The sequence below is a fragment of the Camellia sinensis genome, chromosome 5 (genome assembly GCF_055761805.1).
Source record: "Camellia sinensis isolate YWXY chromosome 5, ASM5576180v1, whole genome shotgun sequence".
In the NCBI taxonomy this organism is placed as follows: Eukaryota; Viridiplantae; Streptophyta; class Magnoliopsida; order Ericales; family Theaceae; genus Camellia; species Camellia sinensis.
Window position 1 is genome coordinate 101481761 of NC_138965.1, and position 25152 is coordinate 101506912.

The 25152-nt window shown below is 34.2% G+C and overlaps 1 protein-coding gene and 3 long non-coding RNA genes across 6 annotated transcripts; 3 read left to right on the forward strand and 1 right to left on the reverse strand.

Moving 5' to 3' along the window:
- Positions 1–673: 673 nt before the first annotated feature.
- On the forward strand, positions 674–10880 carry LOC114291294 (DNA polymerase eta). 3 transcript variants are annotated; one of them, XM_082869408.1, is made up of 16 exons: positions 674–869; positions 1954–2074; positions 2164–2275; positions 2376–2543; positions 3571–3735; positions 3815–3918; positions 4170–4289; positions 4827–4950; positions 6261–6374; positions 6509–6724; positions 7862–7970; positions 8064–8194; positions 8515–8623; positions 9750–9880; positions 10054–10162; positions 10233–10880. In XM_082869408.1, exons 1-16 carry the CDS (start codon positions 794–796, stop codon positions 10523–10525), a joined length of 2202 nt encoding a protein of 733 aa, XP_082725534.1. In that variant the 5' UTR covers positions 674–793; the 3' UTR covers positions 10526–10880. The 3 variants fall into 3 exon arrangements, 2 of the variants coding, with proteins under 2 accessions (XP_082725534.1, XP_082725535.1); XR_014329899.1 differs by having other exon boundaries at positions 676–869; positions 9712–9880; XM_082869409.1 differs by having other exon boundaries at positions 676–869; positions 9780–9880.
- A 3256-nt stretch (positions 10881–14136) lies between these two features.
- On the forward strand, positions 14137–16676 carry LOC145790761 (uncharacterized). Its single transcript, XR_014329901.1, has 2 exons — positions 14137–14176; positions 16647–16676. It is a non-coding gene; the product is annotated as an uncharacterized LOC145790761 (long non-coding RNA).
- Positions 16677–19232: 2556 nt separating this feature from the next.
- Positions 19233–20405, forward strand: LOC145790760 (uncharacterized). Its single transcript, XR_014329900.1, has 2 exons — positions 19233–19733; positions 19937–20405. It is a non-coding gene; the product is annotated as an uncharacterized LOC145790760 (long non-coding RNA).
- Positions 20406–21482: 1077 nt separating this feature from the next.
- Positions 21483–23211, reverse strand: LOC145790762 (uncharacterized). The gene is made up of 4 exons (XR_014329902.1): positions 23017–23211; positions 22428–22485; positions 21932–22042; positions 21483–21834 (listed from the first exon to the last, which is right to left on the reverse strand). It is a non-coding gene; the product is annotated as an uncharacterized LOC145790762 (long non-coding RNA).
- Between the last annotated feature and the right edge of the window lie 1941 nt (positions 23212–25152).

Below are 25152 nucleotides of genomic sequence, written 5' to 3' on the forward strand. Positions count from 1 at the left end.
TAATTGTAAATATATTAAAAAAAATGAGGTTTCTAAACCTCAAGCCTTGTGGGAGTTCCAATATTTCAATCTTAATTTTCTAAATTTTTGATTTTAAAAAAAAAGCTCAGCATTTATTGATTTGGTCAAAATCCCCAGATAAGCATTTATTAACTTTTTCCAATCTCCATGCCTGCATTTATTGATTTGGTCAAAGGGAAATGATTTGGACCCTAAAAAAGCCCCCCCTAATCCCCCTAATTCCCAAAACAACGTTGTTTTGGGGAATTTTTTTTTTTTTTTTTGCCTTGGTCTCAATTTTCGTGGGATTAGGGCTCCCCAAATTAGGGGATGTAGCACGGCCCTTTGGTCAAAATTTCTGATTAGCATTTAAAATCTACTCATACAAATAATTATAGATACAGCTCGTGCAAAGTTATTGCAGTAGCCTTTTTAATTTCTCATGTACACTCTGGTTAGTAATAAGATTGTTAAATTATTTTTATAAAAAATCTTAAAAAACATAATTTATATATTAAAAAAAATTAAAATAAATATAAATATCTATAATTATTCCGTGCATAGCACGGGTGATAAGCTAGTAAAAAATTATATAAAAATGATGAGTATTTAATTATTATTTATTTATTTTTACCAATTTAAATTAAAAAATCAAAATAAATTCTGAAAATTGAAAAAAAAAAAACAAACAAAAAAACCAGAGAAAATGTCATGTCTTTCCTTCTTGTCTCACATTTGATTGTATAACTTGAATTTGGAGGGAAAAAGAGAGAGCGAGAGAGAGAGAGAGAAGATGCCAGTGGCACGACCTGAATCATCTGGTGCAAGGGTCATCGCTCACCTCGACATGGACTGTTTCTACGTTCAAGGTTTCCTCTCTCTGTGTGTGTGTGTGTTTTAATTAATTGTTAGGGTTTTTAGGGCACTTTTATTCTGGACAATGAAGTGTTCTGTTTCAATGAATTCAACGGCGAAACCCAACATTTTCCCTTTGATTTTCTACATTTATTGGGTTACAAACATACTGCTTCAATTTTGTTTTCTGTTTATTTATTGAAATTATTAAGTACCTGATCACTGTTATTCATAATCAAACTCTTTTTCATATTATAACCCAATTAAGCAATTTTACAAGCATGTAACATGCAAAACCATAAGAACCCAATTCTGCAATTTTATAAAGATGTGATACATGACCATTGTCTTTAATTCTTGACCCTATTATGCTCTATTGGTTCACTGGAAAGTGAGATGGAAATTGGAATATAATAGAATGATCGTTATTTGTAATGTAATTTTTAATTTTGTTTAAGTCAACCAAACATGAAAATGGATATTTTGATGGAATGATCATTCCATTTCAGAAAACCAAACATTTTGTGGAACTAAAGCATGTATGCTTCGGAGCAGGCTGTGCAGTTCATGATGCTATTTTTTGTTCATTTCTCCAATTATTATTTAACTGATCACCGTTATTCATTATCAAACCTTGCATTATAATCCAATTAAGCAATTTCACAAGCATGTAACATTTGAAACCATAAGAACCCAATTTTGCATCATGATTTTAATTGTAAATAATACACGTGGGTTAAAAATGCATATCAAATAGAAATTGACTTCGGTTTTGTTACATCATATATGGAATAAAGTTTAGTTTAGATGAAGAGACAATCTTTTTGTCATTAACTGAAATCAAATATGATTTTGCAAACCCTTGCCAATTATCGTGTGTTTTCCCTATTTTTGTTTGCATGTCACACTGCAGTTGAGTGCAAGAACATCATTCTGGCATAGCTCCCATATTTCATTGTTTTCAGTTTTCCTTAAACAATGATGGGCGAAGGCTCACCAAAAGAGAGAATAACATAATTTTCGTTGTGGACTTTCTTACGTTGTGATATGGGATCCTTGATTTGGTCAGGCTAATTGGTATTTGTTTTGCCTATGTAGTGGAGCAACGTAAACAGCCCCATTTAAGGGGTCAGCCCACTGCTGTGGTACAGTACAACTCCTGGAAAGGTGGGGGTTTGATTGCTGTCAGCTATGAGGCCCGTAAATATGGGGTGAAGCGGTAAGTATTCGTTACTTATATTTTCTGAGTACTTCATGTATGATTGGATCTTCTTTAACTGGTGAAATCTATTATGTGGGTTTTTTAAGTTCAATGCGAGGTGATGAAGCGAAGCAAGTTTGCCCACAAATCCAACTTGTCCAAGTCCCAGTTGCTCGTGGTAAAGCTGACTTGAGCATATACCGAAATGCGGGTTCAGAGGTTTAAAGAATTCATAGGCGATCTTGACAGTTTTAAGATTGTTATATGTAGAAATTCACTTTGAAAAGGAACTCATGGTTGAGTAAGGTTCAACTTGCAGGTGGTTTCTATTCTTGCAAGGAAGGGTAGATGTGAGCGTGCTTCAATTGATGAAGTGTATCTTGACCTCACTGATGCTGCCGAAGCAATGTTAGCAGAAACTCCTCCAGAGAGCTTGGAAAAAATTGATGAAGAAGCTCTAAAATCTCATATCTTGAGTCTTAATGAGGTAATTAATGGTGCTTCCTTGACAAACAGCACTGCTCAGAACATGAATGTTCAGAGTTTGAGAAGATTTGAAACTGTTGATGTTAAAGATATTAATCATTATATCATGTTTAAGTAATGTATTTTAGGGCAGGTCAGCAGAAATGCAAGATAGGATGTTTGATAAAGAAATTCTTCTAAATTGTCTGCAATTTGCTCCCTTTGGCCCACCAAATCGCAAAGATATTAATATCATTTGAATATTCTACTATTTTTGAGGTTTTTGTTTGTTTTAATGCATAAAAACTCAATAGTTCTGGAATGACTTAGAAAACACAAAAGTGAAATTTAAATAATTTGACAAATTTTGGTTTTTCACTTCTTCATTTTTTTTATTTTTTATAGTCAAGGAGCACACATACAACAAAATTTTTTTGGTAGGCTTTCTTTGGGACATTTAAGTTGGAGTATGACATGGAATTGTCAATTGATGTCGAATGAGTACTATATTTGCGGGTTGGAAGTTCAAGAAGGTTCAATCTTTTAAGTTTTAAGCATATGATAGGCTTTATCTGGCAGTTAAAGTTCTTTTGGCGTTCTAGGTTGGTGATTTTCATGACATTTAGTACGTTACAAATCCGAGAATTTTATTTTATATATATTTTTTGTAATATTAATTAGATAATCAAAGAAACAATGCATTGGTTTATAAAGTATATGCAATGTTATTAGATTTCAGTATTGGCTATTGCTATACATACGTTAGAATTGTTCTTTGTTGAGGAATGTATACCAAATGGTCGATGACACATTGAACCTTTCATTTGAAAAATTGAGATAACAGATAATCAATATTTTCAGATAATTAATTTATAGCATGTAATCACATTGGATTAGATGCTATTGTATCAAAATATTTTTAGATAATTAATGTAAATCTCTCTACCAAGAAACTAATTGGTGAGGGAATAATTGAAGTTCTTTTAATTCCATGCCTGTTCATTTTGCATTTCCAACAGCTGCTATTCTAATATTGGTGTTGGATCTAGGATGGAAGTGATCACAAAGACAATGTGAGGGAGTGGCTCCACAGGAGTGATGCCGATCACAATGATAAGTTGTTAGCTTGTGGGGCCCTTATTGTTGCAGACCTTAGGATGCAAGTTTTGAAGGAAACTGAGTTCACATGTTCTGCCGGAATTGCTCATAACAAGGTGGGATCCAGTGTGCAATTTCGTTGTTTGTCTTTTATATTGCATCATCTTATGGAAGGGCAACTATCTTCATTTGCAGATGCTGGCCAAACTAGTAAGTGGTATGAATAAACCTGCACAACAAACTGTTGTGCCCTTCACATCTGTTAAAGGATTGCTTGAACCTTTACCTATAAAGAAAATGTAAGATTTTGCTTCAGATAGTCATATTACTTGTTATTTCAATTCTTAAACTTCAATTTTCTGTTGAAATGCTATGTATTGTTGTCATATTACTTATTTCTTTTTATTTGTTAAAGAAATAATTACATTTTCTCTTTGTTTTAGCAGTATTTTTAACATTTCTTTTTACAGTGGATGAAGTGGCGAGCTAGTACGTTCTCCTAAAAAGCAATGCAGCACTGAATATGCTTTGACACAAAATTTACTTGCAGGAAGCAGCTTGGGGGAAAGCTTGGGAGTTCCTTACAAATTGACCTTGGTGTGAATACCGTTGGGGAGCTATTGCAGTTCTCAGAAGAGAAGCTACAAGAACGTTATGGCGTAAATACCGGGTCCTTATCTATCTCTAAGCACTATGTTAGAATGTTTGTGGTTCCCAGATTGTTAGCAAAATTCATTTGAACAAATCTAACTGGATTTTTTTAAAAAAAATCACTATTATCTTGCCCTTTAAATAATTTTAAATTAGTCCAATTCCACATTAACTGACATGATTTCTTTCGTAGTTTGATTCTCCTTTTTAACTTCTTTCAAATCTTGGCCAAATTTTGGCCAGTTCACGTCACCTCTCTTCCCAAAATTTTCATTGGATTTATCAAATTTTCCTGAGTTTCATTTTTCTAAGTGCGATTATTCCTAGACTTAAAAATGATATCGGTAACTATACATTTTTTCTTTTAATTTTTGGCCCAATGATCATGACAGGATTTGACCACACAATTTTATGCGACCTTTCTTTAAAGTGGTCAAAACTCTTATAGGATTATTGTTTAGCATATAAGGTTTATTTGAACTCTAAAGGAGGATGCTTTTGAGCTAGATGCTTATTTGGATGTTACTTCTGATTCCATCTTTTTCTTGCAATTCAGAACTTGGTTATGGAACATTGCCAGGGGAATTAGCGGGGAAGAGGTAGAGGGTCGCCTTCTTCCCAAAAGTCATGGTTCTGGGAAGACATTTCCTGGCCCTCGCGCTTTGAAAAAGATTGCTTCAGTATGTATTTGTTGCCTATTAGTCTTTCTACAGAATCATGCTGCTTCTGTTCTTCTTATTCATTTTAATATTTATTATATTTATCTAAATGTATTAGTGAATCTACATAATCAATTGTGTAGTTGAAGTTTCTTCATTAATTCCTTTTCCTTTCTCTGCATTAATTCGCATAGCACTGCAGTTTCTTGATGATATTGTGGTTCTCTTATGTTGACTTGATGTGGTCAGTGTAGACTGGGATTGTTGCTAGATGTGGCTTTTTAACCATTTTGTTTATCAAAGTTAAAATGATGCCAACAAGGAGAGGACTGAGAAAAAAGAAATTTAAACAGAGAGAAATTTGGAAGGAAAAAAAGGGGGCTTAGTTTCAAGGTGAGATCCACTAGGGACATAGATATCTTTGCAGATCTCTGATTTTTGTTTGTTTGTGATAACTTCTCTTTTCATGGTCCTATAACAGTTACAATTTCAGCCACCTAACTCTACTCAATGAAGCCCAAGTTGTTCCAAACCTTTTCCCCTACCCTTTAACCTTTGATTTAACCCCAAAAACCAATAAAATTATTGCTCTCTAGAGACTTTCATCACCTATTTGCTGAAAATCCTGTGACCTGCACCATTGAAAAGCAAACCAATTATGATTATCACCCATTTCTAGCTAGAAAACCTAGACGTTGTCTTCTACTCTCTAAAACCTCAACTTTCTTGCCCTAAAGCCTCCACAACATTAATTGTAGGAGCATTATTACAAGTTTTCTTAAGGTATCCTACATCAGTATCACCTTCAAAGTCTGGCCACTTCCTAGCCCTTCCCTTCTCCATCCATCACTCTTAGCACATTTACTATGCCTTTTAGATCCCTAACCTACTAGCTATTCATGATATGAGGCCACTAAGTAATCAATTTTAGGTTGTTCTTTTCTTAGGTTGCAAGTGCCACCAAACATTCAAAAAGCTAGTTTTTATTTGGTAAGTAAAATACTCTATCAGAACTCTACATTAGCCTATTAAGATGTATCATGTTTATTTTTCGTAGTTTTTTATACGGGCTGCACCCCCTTGATGCCTTTTTTTATATAATTATCTTTATTATCTTTATTTGTAAAAAATGTTTATTTTTCATAGTTTTATTATTCAAAATAACTGTGGCATCTGCATGTCCAAAATTATGCCTTGGCGATCACCTTTTATTGGGATTTGATTTGTTTATATCGAAGTGCCAGTAATGCCATGTCTTCATTCATAAAAAATTCTTTGGAGATATCTTATGATGATGGTTTGGTCATTCTTTGTCTGTTACTCTGTTTCAGGTTGAACACTGGCTTAATGAACTTTGTGAAGAACTGAGCGAACGTCTTCATTCTGACCTGGAGCAGAATAAGCGAATTGCACATACACTCACTTTGCATGCTAGAGCTTTCAAGGTAGTTACTTTTTCTTCTGATTCTCTCTTTCACATCTTAGATAAGCTTTCCGTCTCTGGGCAATCCAAATGTTTGCAAATATTTTGAATACCTCAACTCTAACACCTAGTTCTGTTGATTATGCCATCCTGCAGTCCAGTGACTCTGAGTCGCAGAAAAATTTTCCTTCCAAGTCATGTCCATTGAGGTATGGCTCTGCCAAGATCAAAGAAGATGCCCTGAACCTATTTCAAGCAGGGTTACGTGAATACCTTGGCTCACACAGAATCAAGGCTCAGGGAAGTCACTACAATGGATGGGGAATAACTTCTCTTTCTGTTACGGCCAGCAAAATAGTTGCTATACCATCTGTAAGTTCAAATTTTTTTGTTGTCTCATATTTTATTATCATGCAATGTCCATTTTTGAACAACATATTTATACTTGTCTGGATATGTAATTTTTAGTAGTAGGAGTTTGCCTTGCCATTAACATGTTATGATGTCATTAAGCCCAAACCTAACAACTCTGCAAGGATCATACTAATTAACCTGGGTTAAAGAAGCTTCAGAGACCTTGATAAAACTATTGACACCTTCTTACTGTTGCATCACATTTGCTCTGTACTTTTGTGGATGTCCAATGAGCGTTGCTGAAGTGAGTTTTTACTGACAGGAATTGAAGTTGGGTTGGTGACAAGAGGAGCTAAGTTTGGTATGACATAGGCTATGCAACTTTGAACATTTTAACTTAAGAATTGGACCAAGCAGACTTAAATTGGTTAGTTTGGTTTCATTCCTTATGGGACATAGTTTAGTCGGCTCAATAATTTAAAAATTGGGGATGATCAGTTTGGTTTTGATTGATGGATGGGGTAAATATTTTGTCCTTATATACTAATGCTTTCTCACCTTTTAGATTTCACCATTTAGTTCTTGGGTTTTTAATATATTTCCTGGTTTGATATTGGCCTTTATTGTATATTTCTAATAATGATAGCCTATGTTGCGGCATTAAACTCTCTGAAATAACCTTGCAATCTTTACATATTAAGCAACATGCTCTTCTTACAAGAAAATAATCTATTTGACTCTTATTTGACCTACTTTTAAAAGTTATTAAGTGTTCTTCTCCAGCCTCATTTCGGTCTCCAAAAACTATATCCACCATGTATTCTCTCATACCCTTAGTCATCTTTTTCTACATTACCGTTGAAATCTCCAACTATAATTATCTTCTCTCCAACAGATATTTCTTGCATTAGTTCATCCAATTGATTCCAAAATTGTCCTTTAAGACATTCCTCCAAACATATTTGGTCAATACTCTCAAAACCGTTGTGCTGGCTGATACCGCGATCTAAGACCATTCTTCTAACGAAAACTTTAATGAGATGAGCATATTGCAGTACATTTAGTGCCTACAAATTATCTTGTTTCCCACTCATTTAAATATTGAAACATAATTTCTTCTTCTTTTATATACTGGCTCTTGAATACTTTTGACAGGGGACATGTTCAATCATGAAATACTTTCATGGCCAAGATCAGTCCAACTGTTCGTCCAAGCAAGTGGATGACAGATTTGTCGCAGAGGCTGCACCATTGTCACCCTCCGGTACTGTTCTCATATTGTATGCTGCTTTTGTTTCTTTTTACTTTAGTTTTACCGTTAGTTTTGCAATTTTGGTGAAGTATGGCATTCTTTCAGGAACTGAAAGATATTCAGAGTTGCATACAACTGAACCACCCATAGAATTCCATGAGGAAGAAACAAGAATTAGGTATGCCATGCCAAGTCTGGATCAACAGGAAAACAAGGGAGAAGTATCTACGAGAGAGGTTTGCATTTGTGTTGGCTTAAATTTAGTTTATCGATTAATTGTTTTAATGGGTACCAATATATTGTTGCAAGAAAGCTAAGGCAGTTACGATGCTTTTACATCTGTCAGTCTAAGGTTTTAACAACCAACCGCTCTAGAAGCTTAACCTGTTAGAAAGCAGTGTAGCTTGTTATTTATATCATCACACCCCTTCAGTAAGCTGTGGAAGTAATAACTGGTTTCACTTGATCACATGACATTATAGCTGCATGACCTTCAACGGTAGCTCTGATGCATCATATCTGATTGTATTATTTGAAAATGGTTTTGTCTTTGTAGGATACATGTGAAACCATGCAATTCACTGATGACCAGGTGATATCTTGTTCTTTGTCCAAGCAGGCACATGATGCTTTCGTCCAAGAAACTTCAGCATTGTCATCCTCAGGTAGTGATCTTGCTTCTTGGCTTTGGACCCAGTCATTCTTTTCTTTCTACCTTCTTTGTTGTTACTTTCTTTTTTGTTTTCGTTTTATCTTCCTTTTGCATTTTTAGCTCCTGGATTTGCATTAGCATATCATATAGTCAGTTTTATCTGCGTTAGTCTTTTAGTTCTGTTTCTTATTGAGATTATGATCATAGTTAGTTTAGTTTTGGACTATGGGCTAAATTAGTTATTTGGCTTGACTTTTAAAATAGACTTATTGGACTTGTGCTTCTGGATAGTCACGTTATGTGCACATCACAGCAGAGCTTTGTGCATTTGAACACAAAGGTCTTCCGTTCGAACGAGAATGAGTTGATGCTATGTAACTGGATACTAAAGTGATCACTGTTCGAATACAAGGCGGTTCGTTTAAATGCAGTGCCTTTTGTTTGGACATATATGCCACTTGTGTGGCAATATTGTATGTGTTTCCTTGCATATGTGGAACGGAGTTTTGGTAACTTCTAAGTACCTGTTCCCTTAGTTTTTCATTTTTTTTTCCTTTCTATATATACATGCCTTGACTTATTTGTTAGGGTAACAAAGAGTTGAGTATTCATTGAGCATTGGGAGAACTTGAGAGAGCTTTTCATATAGTCCATATTCCTTCTTCAAGTTTTTTAGTGATTTTTGAGTGTGCAAAGGTCTTGGAGATCTTTGTGTTGAATCTAAAACTTGTGAGTGCGTGTTGGAATTGGTTCCTTGGGTAGCTCTGCATTTATATGGATTTATGGCGCGTACATTGATCGACGTATGTAGCTGATTGCCTTCGTTTAGATTGACGTGACTAGTGAAGATTTGAAGGTACAAGTGAAATTGGAACTACCCTTGGTGTTTAGTAAGTAGGATCTATGTGTCTGATTTTGGTGAATCTTGTACTGGATATTGATTACTAGTAGTTGTTTGCGTCTCTGGTTTTTTCCTGAGTTCGGGTTTTCTCGTAAATCCTATCTCTTCAAATTGTTTAAATAACTTAGATTAATTTGAATTAAATATGTTGGATTAAAAGATTCCTGTCAGCTCTGTTTAAACTGAAAAAATAAATGCAGCTGTTTGGCATGTTCATTTTTTAAAACCCACCTCATAGGGACTGAAAGCTGTTTGGCACTGAATCCAGTTGAGCCACACAGAGAATTCCGTAGGGAGGAAATTGGGATCAAGAATTTAATGCATGGTATGAGACCACAGGATCACAAAAGAAAGATGGTGAAAGACAAGGTTTGAATAAAATCTTTCCTTTTTGTTTCATAGTTTTATTGTTGTTTTCTTCTATTAAGATCTGTATTTATCTGTTCACAAATGGAAAAAAAAAAAAAAGGGAGAAAAAAGCCTCAGCAACAATTTGTGACTTGTTACCTATGATTCATTTTCTAAACTGCCTGTTGTGCCAGGGATCATCTACAATCTTGAGATTTTTTCGGAGTTGCAACAACTCTTCCTCTTCCCCCAAGCAAGAGCATGTTAGAACTATTGATGAAACTAAAGCATCTTCATCCTCGAGTAATTCTCAGATCTACCTTTAAATCCAAATTCATGCCAAGTCTCTCTCTCATGTTTGATTTTGGTGCAGGCTTTCAGTCAGTAATTGGCAGTTCTGAGCTGATTGAAGCTGAGCTATGCAAGGAGAACCTGCTTAAACAGACGGGAACACATAGTGGCATGTCAATTTTAGGTCGAGATGATATGAGAAGGGACGTGTGGGATTACAAGATTGATGAGATTGACCCTACCGTGGTTAAAGAGTTACCACCTGAAATCCAAGAAGAGTTGCAAGTGTGGCTCCGACCTCAGAAGCGGGTAGCTAATATTGGCAAACGTGGGTCTAGTATTGCTCATTATTTCTTGCCCACAAAAAATACATAAGCAAGTCGAAAGTAATCAGAACCATTATTTTCTCTATTTTATGTATTTATTTTTTTATGAGCCGCTTCCCTGTAATTCATATGAAAATGGAGTCTCGAAAACCCAAAATCCTTTCGATCTATCAAGATTTACATCATAGGTTTACATGTTTGCACATGTAGTGTTTTTAGTTGGTAAATCCTTTCTTGTATCTAATCTTTATACCTGTGTGTAAATCGTCCCTTTTTTCTTTCCCTTGTGCAATGCATTTCAATGCTTGTAAACATTTTTAGATCGCTCTCTCAAATATGTTAGAACTTGGAGTTTAAGATGTAATTTTTTTTATTTTTTATTTTATATATATTTGTATTTTTTACTTTTGTCCTCTCTCTACTCAATTGGGCTACTATAAAACCAGATTATTGGAATTTAATGCTAAAAATGTTTTTGTAAAGCTAAATAGACCAGGGGGTGAGGTGGGAGCAGGGTCCTCGACCCATACTATTACTCATTTATTGTCATTGCTACTGATATAAATGTAGAATGAAAAAATTATATAATGTTATCACTATAACAATAATGGGAGCACTTCAATTTAATAGTAGGCATAATGATTAAATAGGTGTAGAATTATGATAATTTAATAATAAAAAATAATGGGTAAATTACCCGTCTTTATTTACTTTAGATTTTGTAGTTTCAATTTGAACAATTTTAATTTACACTTTCATTTTTGTTGTAATGTAACCACAACGAATAGTTTAGAGCAATCTTAGTTTTTTTCATATTATTTGTTCCCCGAAAAAACGAAACAAAAAGCCTAATGCTTTTATGAGAAATTTGTTGATTTTTTTTTTTTTGTCTCCACGTTTTGTTGATTTTCCATAAACAAGAACTATAATATAGTTTTGGGCAAACGTCTTTACCTATTGTGGTTGCAGTTGACTCCATAAGCATATAACACTTTGGAATTTATGCAGTAAAGAGCACACCAATAGGTATTTCATCTTAGTTTACGGCACGTGTAAAGTGCATGCCAGGACTTTAAAGGAATTATGCGTTCATTTTTTCAAATGTCGGGATAAACTCCATGCATGAAGCAAAGTGAATTTTGCTTCTTAAAAGATCACAAAAATGTCGGTGGTTTATATAATGAAGCTACTTATCTATATAAGGATATTTTAGTTATTTTGCTTAAGCCATTAACAGACTTAACAATGGACCTTAGTTTACAAATTACACGGGTTATGTGCTTATTTTTAAATGACAATACTTATATGTACATGGGTCAAACACAAGGGTGTAACTAAAGTTGTGTGACTAAAAAATGCTAATACCCTAGCGAATTATGTATTGGTACGCGTGTTTTGAAACATTGCACATTTTCGTTCTAGAATGGTAAATTTAGTGATTCGAAACGATCCTAATTTTTTTTTTCTAATATATTTCCTTAGGAGGAAAAAAATCAAATATAATTTACTAAAATATAAAGTGAGTTAAGTTTTGACAAGACAAAAATGTCAAAAATGGAAGAAAAAAAATTTAAAAATACATTTTATTGGATGGCTAATAGGTAAAAGAAAATTCCTCTAGAAGTATCTTAAATTTTTAAGTGTAATATATATAAGTCTACTCCTATTGTACCACATTTTAGAGCATGTGACGTACCACGTTTCCATTCCCGTTTCATGTACCAAAATGATCCACCTTCTAGGTAATATAGAAATAAAGTGAAATTTGTCCTATAGTTTTTTTTTTTTGGTTTAAAACCCTTTTGAGATCTTCTCTTAAATTTGTTGAAAATTGACTATGATTAGCACAACCATGTAGTCGAGAGTTTTTTTTTTTGTGGATAGTGTTGGGTAAAGATCATTGCTGGAGGATAGTGTTGTAATTTTTTTTTTTCATAATAAATAAATAAATTTGTTAAGATTACATGATACAAAATTATTATTTCTAAAAAAATTGTTTCTAGTTTCTGTTTGTGTCCACAAAATAAATAAATAGATAAAGAAATGTCTTTAAAAGAACCAAACTTTCAAATACTAGATCAGGATATAAATGATTTTCATTCCTATCAGAACATATCTTATAGTATTTAGTTGTCCTGTTGAAGAGTCCAAACTTGGCTAATGATATTTATTAGCCATTAGCTTCAATTGAGGTCTAAAAGTTTGCTTTATGAGTTTAACCATTATAATTTTGTCGGATTTTTAATTTTTTTTTTCCCTGGTGGTATTTTCAGTTATGCTGTGTTTGGTTGGGGATTTGAGGATGGATTTGGAAAGGAAAATGAAAAATATAGGTAAAATGTGAATGAAATATACCTACATTTCACTTAATTTCATACACCTTTTTCTTTTCTCATTCTAAATCTCTTCTCAAATCCTCCAACCAAACAGAGCGTTAGTATAAAAGCTGCTTAACTCTTTTGTTTCTTTCTTCTTCTTTTTTTCTTCCTCTTTTTCATTCTGCTAAGGTCATTTTTTTTCCTTAGTAAAATCATTCAGTATCATTGCTACTTTAAGGAATAACTAGAAGTCTGGTTCTTGTATTTTCAATTGGATTCTTTGTGTATGATATCAAAATGGAGATGATAAAGAATGGAACACAAAATTGTGTTTTCCAGTTCTATTTTTATCCTTTAATGATCGCTTTTATTTCTTTTAATTTTCCATCTGTTAAAACATATGCCCTTGCCAACTAACTTTTTTCAACTTTCATCCTCGCTAGCCTAAGTTTTGCAACAAATCAAATTTGATGTTAGAATTAACACTATGTTTGGAAACTTAGGAGAGAAAAAAAAAAAAAAAGAGATTACTCAAGTTATAAGAGAAAAAAAGAAAAGAAAAGAAATAATTGTGATTTCTCTCCTTTTTGTTTGAATTAGTAAGAAATAAAAGAAAAGAAATGATTATGATTTATCTCCTTCTTGTCTGTCTGATTAGATTTCATAAGAGAAAAGAAAAGAAATTATTTTATGTTATATTACCAAAATAACCTTTTTATATTTTCAATCATTTTATTTCTTTTATTTTTACATGGATAAAATTGATATTATAAAAATATTGATTTTTTTTCTCTCCCAATCTCTCTACTTTTGGGAAGATTGAAAATGAGGGTTATAAGAGACATGAGTTTATCTCCATTTTTCTTCATTTCTCTTAATTTCTCTCCACTTAAGTTATCCAAACAAATAAAAGAAATTCATATTTTTTTTTTCTTTTCTTTTCTCTCCAAATCACTCAATCCAAACATAGTCTTCTCTGTTTCGTGGAGTCAAGCCTTTTGTTTCTAATATTTCGATTTGTAGAATTTGGACAATCCCCTTATATGTTTTTGAGTATTAACTCTTATTTTTTGGAAACTAGCTATTGCAGTTGATTTTTTATTAATATATATATATATATATATAAATAAAAAAAGAGGAAATTATGATAGTAATTTTTTAACTAAAAAAACCAACCAAAAAAAATGCTTATATGTTTTTTTAAAGTGAAACAGGCAAAATAAAATAAAAATAAAAATGAAAACAAAATAAAGACCAAAAAAACGGGGGGAGAGAGAGAGAGAGAGAGAGAGAGAAGTCGAAGCAGACGGAGTAGAGGCGAGGCACGTCGGCTGCGACTGCCATCACCACCGTCCTCGGCAAGGCACTCCGGAGCATACTCAGTAACTAACCCTAAACCCCTCTCTCTCTCTCTCTCTCTCTCTCTCTCTACATGTTGAATCGCTAATTTTTATGTAACTTGAAAGAATTACCATCTAAAATCAAACCCTAACTGTCCAAATCCCTGTAATTAAGGTCTTCAATTTGCTATTGATCTGTAAATTTTGTGAATTTGGGGGGCTCAATCTGAAAACAAGAACAATACAAGCCTGGTAGTACTGTTAATTTAAAAAATATAATAAAAAAAATTTGGGCACAACAAAAATATTTAGAAGAACAAACCTTTGAAGCATGCAAGCTGATTTGATTCCACCGGCCATTTCTGGTTTCTAAAAATTGAACAAGGAAATAGTACTGTGATTCAATCGTGCATAGTCAATTAATTGCCACCTTCAAAGTAATCAATCGGTAAATGAAGAGTATAAATTGTAGGATTCGTATAGTAATAAATGTGTAGTTGGTGTCTAATGAAGAAAACAGAGAGGGTTGAGGAGGCTGTACCAGAGCTCTTCCGCTACATCAGCGGAATCCGCTAACATATGCCTGGTGCGGTAGCTCCGATAAACCTTCTGCACCCACATGGTTTACTAGGTCATCCTCGGTACTTACTCAAAATTCTACTCACATTTGAGTAAAAATTTGAATAGAAGTTTTATTTGATATGAACCACTTCAATAGACAAACTTAGATTTAAGCATGAAATTTTGAGTAAAAGGTTTACTATTGACGAAGAGGTAAATTTGAGAGCCACAAAATAGTCTTGAAAATTTAGAGTAAACGTTGGGGTCTTCCTTGATTTGGGTAAAAAATTAAGTAGAACTCAATTTAGTGTAAGTTTGGGTCAAGGAATGGAGGGTGTTTTGAGTGTTTTTTACCCAAATTTAAATTTTATATAGCTTTGAGTCAAGGATTGGAGATGCCCCAAGGAGGTATTAGAGAGGATTAGATATTAATATTTAATGCATAAACCTGCAATGCATGCATTTAACTAACAAAAACACAAGGAGGCAGTCCTCCAATACAAGGAAAAAAGACTTGACAAACTTAAAGTTCTATATATCCTATTGTGAACTTTGAATTCTGATTGCATCATTTCGTCAAATCTGAACTTAGATCTCGGTATATGTTTTTGGATTCACATTCCAATATTTATTGGATCGTCAAATTTTTTTTTTGGTGAATGATTTTGCATTAAAACAATAGCAACAGCTACAAACAAATCAAGAACATACACCCGAAATCAAAAATATAGAAGCCAAGCGAGAAAACAAACTTCCACCCTATAGCCAAAAACAAAAAGAGAAAAACTAGCCAACAACAATAGTATGCATATGATCACTTAGTGACTGAAAATCCTAGAAGAAATGCCCCAATCATCACACATTCTTCCAGCACTAGGACAAAATTCCACATTTCGTAATGAGCTGAGCTTAGCTCTTATATCACCCACTGGCCCATCCAAAACCACATGAACAGGTAGATCTATCTTCTTGAATATTCTACTATTCCCTTCCTTCCAAACGTGATACATAGTACCAGCAAGGGTCAGCCTGCAATCATAAGCTGTAATAGCCTTAACTCCACAATTTCCAGCAGCCCAACTAAATTCTTCAGCAAAAGTCAGCAATCTTCTACCAGAAAAAATTCTCCTCAAAAGAACAGTCCAAATATATGCTGAAAAATCACATCAAAAAAATAAATGATTGTGATTTTCTTCAAACCCATTGCACAAAACATACTTGTTTTTAGAAACAAAACCCCACTTCAACAACCTATCCATTGTGGCTAATCTTCTCTGAACAACAGCCCATTGCACAAAGCTCCACTTAGGAACATTTTGAGGAAACCACACCTATTTTTGCCAAGGGATGATAGGGAATACAGTTTGAATTGCTTGCCAAGCTGAAGCCACAGTATATTCACCATTACTAGAGAAAACACAGTCAGGCCTATTAGGATTCAGTAGGAAGCTAGCAGGGGTATTAGCTTCAATCTCAGTAGTAACCACTTGCTACCTCTAGGCCATGCTGGATTGCCATTGAAATCCAACCTTTTTGTATATAGGTGGTATCCTCTTAATGTCTTCCTTTTGAATAAAGTTTGTTTACTTATATATATAAAAGAGTGCCAGAAGATGAAGGCAGAAGATGCTTGCACCTTTCAGAAACCTTGTTGGGCTTCTTGTATTAGTTGCTTTTGAAATCATTTCCATTCATTTGAGCTTTTTGTAACAGTGGAGGCCATACTTTTAAATTCCATTTTCAATGCTTGATGTGATTTATGATAGTTAGCTAACTAAACTCCATTGACTGCCTCTCTCTCTCTCTCTCTCTCTCTCTCTCTCTCTCATGTATGCTTCATAATAGCCAATTAATAGTTTTTATTTTTGGGTAAATAAATAGTGACTTCCCCAAGGAGCGGTGTAATAACTAGATACTCAGCATGACATACCAGATTTTTGTTTATTTGTAGGTTGGAGTTAATAATGTCGTTGGTGATAAAGAAGTTTTTCATTGCCTCAATGTTTATGTGGGTAGTTCCAATTGCAATTTTATATGGTTTTAACCATAATTTATTTCCTGGTAAGCTTACATTGACTGTAAACCTGTTTAATCTTATCATCTTCAAAGATGCTTGATCATTTCCTAATATTTTCCTGTTTTAAATTCTGAAAGAACGCTTTAAGAATTGATGGTGTGTCATGGAGGTTTTTCCTGAACTTGAATATTGATTTTTTGTTCAACTACATAGCTCTTGTGTTCAAAATTTGTGAATATAATGGTCAAAACTTGGTTGTTTAGTACCGCAGCATGTCCTTACTGCATGAACTTGTGTCTGTTTATGTCTTCCCTGATTCTTATAGTGCCTTGAATTTTAACCATGTAAAGTTTATAACTTGTCCTTACTCTGGTCATCACTCCAACTATCTTATTAATTCTTCTCTCTTATCTTGCTTTGTTGTTGTTGCCTTTAACTTCTCATGACTATGGCGTTGTTTGATAAAGTTGAAAATTGAAATTGAAGACTGAAAATTAAGTATTGAAAACAAAATGCTGAATTTATTAAGTTAAAAAGTTATTTGATAAAAATTTAAGTGCTAAACTAAAAATAAATTGTTTGATATGTATAAGATTAAATTTGAAATTTATTATTTTTAAATTATATATTTTAATTTTTATCTTGTGAGGGTAGTGATAGTGATAGTGGTAGTGGTAGTGGTAGTGATGGTATGATGATGATGGTAGCGATGGTGGTGGCGGTAGCATGGCGGCGGCGGCGGCAGTGGTAGTGCTAGCGGTAGTGGTAGTGATCATCGTGGCGGTGATGGTGATGGTGGCAGCGGTGGCGGCATGAAGGTGGTGGTAGTGAGTTTATAATAGTGTATATTGATACTTATATTTAGTATTTATAAATTCAATCAGAATTAAGTAAGTTTCATATGACTTAAAATTTTCTTAAGTTTTAGTTTACATTTTAAGGTACACTTAAAATTTTAAGTAATGTCAATTGTGGTTATCAAATAGACTTAATTGATTATCACTTAATACATTCAGTTTTAAGTGCTGAATCATATTATCAAACACTCCCTAATTCTGTGTTGTCATTTTATTTTAACACTACGGACACAACTAGAAAGGTTATCATTTTATTTTAAATAATCTAGTATCATTTTCTAATCAATCAAATTGTTAGTTTTCTAGCGTACATGACTTTAGTAGGTTTCATTGCATTGTTGTGCTAATGATCACCCAAGTCATTGTGCAAGTTTTCTTAAATCAAAGGAAGTATTTGGCTTGTCATATCAATTTTAGCATCATCCTTGTGATTTATTTAGTTTGCTGAAGATGTGAAAGAGAAAATACACATAACTTTCTAAACACTTTCTTTGGCTTCACTATAGTAACTGAATGAAGAAACGTGCAAAAGATGGTCAATCCTCTCTCATTTACGACATTAGGACCAATACTTGTAATAATACAACGTGCTATTTTAATTTGAATCTTATAGTTTTAATGTTCCATGGAATCTGAATAGAATATGATGATATTCTATGTTAAATTTTGTGGTTCAAGCTGTGGAGTCAGTATTTCATGTTGCTGTTGCAATTTAAGCATTATTCATCTAGAACAGGTTCAACACAGCTGTCCTCCCATTCCATAACGCTATTGAGCGGATTTCTTGCTGTCATATCGGTGAATGTTGTCATTGCATTCTACATATGTATGGCGATGAAGGAACCTTCAGATAAACATGAGCCAGATCCTGCATTCCTCGCTAATGCCAAGGCTAGTCTTAAGGCAGAATAGACCAAACGAAGATGAGGATTCATCACAAACCCGCAAAAAAGAAGAGTAGGACTTTCACCAACCAGGAAAAAAATGCAGAATTGAGGTTTGGGCAATCATTTATTTTATTATTCTTGAGATTCACATGTTAATGTCACATTCTGCATTCGGCTACCAAAAGGAAGTGAAGTGAATTGAGGGATGCACAAACCTTCTGAGCGATTACCATCAAGTCACACGTCTTTTTGTGCTTATAAAACAGGGTTGTGTTTTGAATTTAGTATTATACTTGAGATCACACATTTATGTGGTGTCAATTGGTACAGATGTTAGTGTTAGATGATTAAAATTTGTTTTTTTTGAATTTATTTGATATGTTTTCCAACATTTCTGTGCAATCTCTTTCTGCGTGTTCATCAAATTGATAGTATACTTTGATGGGTAGAGAAATTTCTCAATACAACGGCAATCAAATTTGTATCTAAGAACCTTTGATTCCTTCGGTCCAATCTGCTCACTAATAATGAAGCGATGCTAGCATGAACATCAGTATTATATGATTTATATTGGAGATGTTTTTAGCTAGCACTAGTGTATTGTATAAAGATGTAGGTACATGTCCCACATGACCTGCCACGCCAGCAACCACTAAGGGGTTGGGTCCCACAAATCATACCTGCACCATTCAACTTAAGACTGGCACCCTAATGCTACATAGACTGCCTTGGTTGGGAGCAGGGCCTAGGCAGCCCTGGGGTTGGTGCCTCAATCATGGATGCCCCAGCAACTCATGAACCTGTGCCAGGGATTTGTGGCTAAAGTTGAGGGATCATCAAAGTTGCTGCAGTTTTCCCCCTTGGGTTACCCCACTTTGACCAGTCTTGGACATGAGAAAGAAGCCTAGATTATACAAGTTAATGTGGTAGGACCACACTAATTAAGCCTAGATTATGTTGGCTATTAAGTGTATTTTAATTTTTATTACATCTAGGATGACTTTTTTTTTGACCTCTAGGATGGTTTTATTATTATTTTTTTAGTGCTTGGGCATAACTTATCCTAAATGAAAAATTACGTACTATAGCATTCAAATGGTATCTGACATGTCAAGTTCATTATCAAAAATGGGTCCAAAATATCTGATATGTTTCAACCTCTCAACACCAGGATTGTGGTTTATCTGCAGCTTCCTTCCTTGTTTCTTGTCTCCCTCCGACTGTCAGAGGCGAGATGGCGTTGAAGTTGGGAGAAAAGACAAAGCGTAGTGAATCTGGTATGATCCTTGACCCATATAAGATTGATCCAGCAAATATACATTGAATAGAATAGTATTGAAGTCATAAGGAGCGAATTAATAGAAAAACACTATCCTATGCATTGGTTGTCTTCGTACTACTAATATTATACCTTGAAACTCATGAGTGGAAGTCCAAAAGAGTATTGATGCAATGAGTTTGTTTTTGTTTCCAATTCAAGCGATGAGATGATTGCAGTTATTTCATTGTTGCGTTGCAAGTCAAGTTACACGTGAAGTTGTAATCAGTTTGAGAAAGGAAGCTGCAGAATGCATGCGGAAGATCGCGAGGCACAGGGTAATGGTTTCAAGTGCCAGGCAAGCCGCCTCTGGTCTACTGACGGCTGGTGCTGTTTGTGGAGTTAGATTTCTTTCAAATAAAATGCACAAGGCTTGGAAATCCTGGATATGATCTTTCTAGTATTTAACTTTTACAAACTTCTTTTGTAGAACTAGAGCGGTTTTCCTTTGCGACGCGAGTGTTTCTTGAAAGAAAATCTAGGAGGGGATGAAACATTGATCTCTCGAGGCTGTAGAAGAAGTTTTGTGACTTTGATATAGGAATGAATCTCGCTTTTATCTTTTTCTTTTTATTTATTTCTTTCTTTTGTAGATTTTAAGATTCCGAGCATAAATTAATTTTTATTTTTACCTTTTTGCCTTTCCTCTTAGTATGTGTCATTTCAAATCATTGAGCAATTGGATGTAATGTTGGATTAATAATCAGTGCATCTCTGAAGATACCTCCATGGTTTTCCTATTACATTGTTCTCTATAAAGGGAGAAGATATTATTGCCAACAGTGATATTGAGGTTTAAAAGAAGAAACACACAGATATTTATGTTAAGAAAACTTTCAAGAAAATGTTCTATCTTTTATTCTTCGGTAAGTGAATCTATTATGAACAAAAATGTATACAGATGTACAAACTTGCAGGAAACTTCCCCTACCGGATGGGAGTTCACTCCCACTTGGTTTGATGAGCAAGTGGCTCTGGGTTTGAGTTAGGGGTGATGAGGTTCTCATCCATCTTGGCTCTCAGTTTTTGCTCATTGGGACCTATGATGGTGGGGAGCAACCAACAACAGCAATGCATGACCAAAGAATTCCCTAATAAATGGAGAGCCCAACAAATCTCGGGCACTACACAGAGGGAATTGCAGGTGCTCTTTCAAGATGAGCTAGCGCCATAGTCTGACCCAAGTCCTAGCAGACAGAAGCCGATAGCAGACGTGAATGGAAACCGCTCTCAATTTTTGCTCATTGGGACCTTTGATGGTGGGATTGGGATCAGGCTAACCTACTATAGCAATGCATGATCAAAGAAATCACTACCAATTTGGGAGCTAGACAAAAAGGATCAAGAAGAGCCTAGACAGGCCCAACAAATTTATGGTACTGCACATGGGGGAACTACAAATGCTCTTTCAGATGAGCTAGCGCCATAGCCTGACCCAGGTCCTAGCAGGTAGAAGCTGATGGCAAAGACCCAGGTCTTAGCAGGCAGAAGAAGATATCAGAGGAGAATGAAAACCGCATCACCTCCATGGAACTACTTTTGCTCACCAACCCTATGACAATGAGCTCTCACCCACTAGGCTACTAAATAGCAAGAAGCTTGAGCTTCTTGAACATAAACTTGTACCATATGCATCTTGGATGTCTTAGAAGCCTCCTCAGGACTCTTGGTTTTCAAGCAATGGCAACTATATATGACAACACAAATTAGCAATCAACCGACTAGTTCTTTTATTTACTGCAACATAGATGCATATTTTCTTGTTAACACAACATGCATCGCATTGATTTGTAGTTCAGATGACTTCGCCCATACACTCATATGAGAGGTTGGGTGTAAAAAGTTTTGAAGGTTCATATTTGTACCACCTGCTACTTGTTATTGTATTTAGGTCCTCTGACCAAAAAGAAAAAAGAAAACAGAAAAGAAAAGAAGTAGAAGTTTAAGCAACTGCATCAGCACAGGAACGAACCACTTTTGTGGACATAGGCAGGGTCTCCCACTTTGATGATCTTTCCTTCAGTGGAGTCTATGCACACTAAATTTTGTCCAAAGTAGACCTGCCAAACAAAAAAAATGATTTGGAATCGAAATTTCAATAAATCTTTCAAGTGAATGAAATAAAAACATATGGAAGTTTTTATATTTGGGTCTCACCCTGCCATGCGGTTTCTTGGTTGGATGCAAAACTTTATCTGACCGAAATTTCACAACAGTTTTGGTTGGCTTAGAGCTTCCGATTGCAATTTCTTGATTAATTGTGTGCACCTAAAAATTTTTTTATGAGCAAGTTCTCACTTATTATACAACCACAATGAAGCTTATAAATCTTAGCATTAAATACATTTTTGGTCCTCAAAGTATGCATTGAGTCATTTTGATCCTTGACATTTCAAAATGTGTCAATTTGATCATCAACTTGTCTAATTTGGGTTTAAATAGTCCCCACACAACAAAGGGCTGCACACACATCAAATGGAACGAATGGATAACTATTTTAACTGAACATTTTAAGATGTATATATATATGGTGATACACTAATGCTAAAGAAAATATGTCAGTTATATCTTGCAGAAGGCGTCAGGATAGCACTAATGCTAAAGAAAATATGTCAGTTATATCTTGTAGAGGGCGTCAGGATAGCTTTTTTACCTTGCAGTGGGAGCATAGCCTGATAAGTCTTCAGCAAATGGTTCACAACCATCAACAACTGTGACATTCACGTGAAATTTTTTAAAATTATGACCATAAAAAGTAGTCCACAACCCATATTTGCATATGAAGACGACCAAGAGAGAAAAGGGAAAACAAACAGAATGCTCTTGAATTCCTTTTCTTGTATCCCTTTTTGTTGCTAAGTTGTATCAGCCTTTTACAATGCATTCAATTGACAGGAAAGGAAAGGAAAATAAAAATAAATTTCCTTCTGTATGTGTTTAATTGTTACAAGAAAATGTAAGTTCCATCATAACTCACCAAATCCTTTAAGAAGTACAAGATTATGCATCGTGGGAAAGTTTTAAATTGTTCTTGTACATAAACTTTCTAGTAAACTAAACAATTAATGGGATAATAAATCATTTCTACTTTCTTTTCCTTCCCTTTTCTTCAATCCATTTTTCTGTACAGTATTCTTGACAACTGAATGGAATTGGCTGCATTTCATGAGAAGCCTACTTAATGCATTCAAGCAAAACAAAATGTTTTCAATAAAGTATTGAGATATGGTCCAAACATATACTTGGGTCTGAAACGGTTGATTGATACAGGTTCCTTGAGAAGCGTATTCAGAGCATTCAATGATCCCTGTAAAAAAATAAAACGACAGGATTCTCAAAAAAAAAAAAAAAACATTATCAGAATGAATGGAAACTGTTCAGAAACATAACTTTGTATCCGTGAGCAGACTCAGGGTTGATAGGCTTGGTCTCCGTTACTGCATAATGAATAAACCAAGTTAATTTTATTATTTCTCTGTTTCGGGCATCTTGTTACTAGAACATTCTATCAGAAAAGATAGAAGTCACCTACTAGAGTTCCATTATAGCAATTCAAAAACTGTGGAAATCCAACTCAAGGAGATATGAGCCTGATATAATATTGCTATGATCATTTTTACATTTGAAGATTGGTAGAACTACTCGATAAAGGCTGAGAATTTCTCAGGGTGAGGAAGAGAATTTAGGTTCTAATATGCTAAACTTCAAGTTGGGAAAGAGTCAGAAATAGTTCATGCTGGAGATTTTACGAAAATTTCTCCACTAAATGAATTTACAATTATAAAAATATATTTATGTAACTATTTCATAATCATTAAATTTGCATAAATGATTTATTAAAAGAATCCTACAAAAGCAATTATTTGAATCATCAAGATGAGTCCACAAAAGCTAACATCACTTTTCAATTAGAATGTCAAATTGGAAGCAATCATAACTCAATTTTAAAATTGACATCTTTTAGCTAATTTTAACCAATTTCTTGTCTAATAAGTAATTTGAGAATTTCAAAAATCTTTTTCCAAACAATTTCCCGTTGTTTAGAACTTTTATGTCAACACAATTTGATCTCATAATGAGTTTTACTTCACATATAATAGTTTGGTTGAGAGTTAACAATCGTCACACACGTGATAATCTATAACTACTCTACGTGACAATATTGAGATCTACATAATTTTTCTGGTCATTTTTATTCTCTCACACAGGCAATGAAAAATGATTCCAATTTCACTTTCTAATCAACTTTGTACTTCAAGATTATTTTAGAAAGGAAGGCATACGTATCTCTCTTTCTCTCTTGCACACAGTTCACAAAGGTGGAGAACAATAAGCCCCAAATGGACAAACAATGGAATATGAATTATTATGAACATTTTATATCTACATCTACCATATATGAGGTCCCAAAAGATAAGATGGAATCAGAATTGTCATGATTTTTTTTTTATCATCATCCATAACTAGTCCTGAACTCTTGTCAATTTATTGGCTTTAATTTCTATATATTTCACCATCTATCTACGGAACTCCAATTATTAACATAGTTTTCTTTTTGTTATCGACTTAATGTCTTACCTATTTTTCTCTCACTAAATTGAGCAATCATTAAAGCATCTACAATGAATTTTTTAAATATTTATTAATGTCAATTAATATTACAGTTAGCAAATCCCTCCTTTTTCCTTTTTTTTTTTCCCTTCTTTTTCTTTCTCTCTAATAGGTGTGTGAACATTATTGATAGTTGTGCTAGAAATTAAAATTGTTGTTAATTATGAAAATGGAATCGGCGAACTTGGGAAGAGAGAAAGAAGAGATACAGAGAAAGGGAGAGAAAAACAACTTTATCTCATGGGAGAAAGGTTAGAAGATAGAAAGGGGGGCAGAGGTGAATAGAAAGGCAGAAAAAATGAGTGCGGACCACCGTACTTTTTATTTTCTTTAATTCTTTCTCCACGTATATAATACATGTTAACTCCACCAGCCGAGTTGGTTCTGTTGTAAGACTTTCAAATTTCTTATTTGATGTTTAGATTTAAGTTTTCATAATTTTTTATTGGTATTAAATATATTTTTTAGCGCTGAGAACGTGCAATGCCATAGTTTTAGCCCTGGTGGGATTCCCTTCATATGTGTCGTCGGAAGGGGCAAGCGGGGGGTCTTAGCTTCGGTCCCAACGTAAGTACAGTAGAATTTCTTACAGATGCATTGTGGGTGTTAAGGGACAATACTCTCTGATGGATATATAAAGTATCCCATCTATATATTCATTTTGTTTATCCAAATATATATATATATATATATATGTAAACTCTAATGCTGTGTTTGGTTAGGAGATTTGGGAAAGGATTTCAAAAGGAAAAGAAAAAAGGTGTGTG

What these genes read in the sequence shown, in the direction of transcription:
- LOC114291294 (XM_082869408.1), top strand. Translation starts at nt 794, where the DNA reads ATGCCAGTGGCACGACCTGAATCATCTGGTGCAAGGGTCATCGCTCAC. An exon ending in AAATAGTTGCTATACCATCT is followed by an intron (nt 6,725 to 7,861) that starts GTAAGTTCAAAT and finishes TACTTTTGACAG; the next exon opens with GGGACATGTTCAATCATGAA. An exon ending in GAGAAGTATCTACGAGAGAG is followed by an intron (nt 8,195 to 8,514) that starts GTTTGCATTTGT and finishes TTGTCTTTGTAG; the next exon opens with GATACATGTGAAACCATGCA.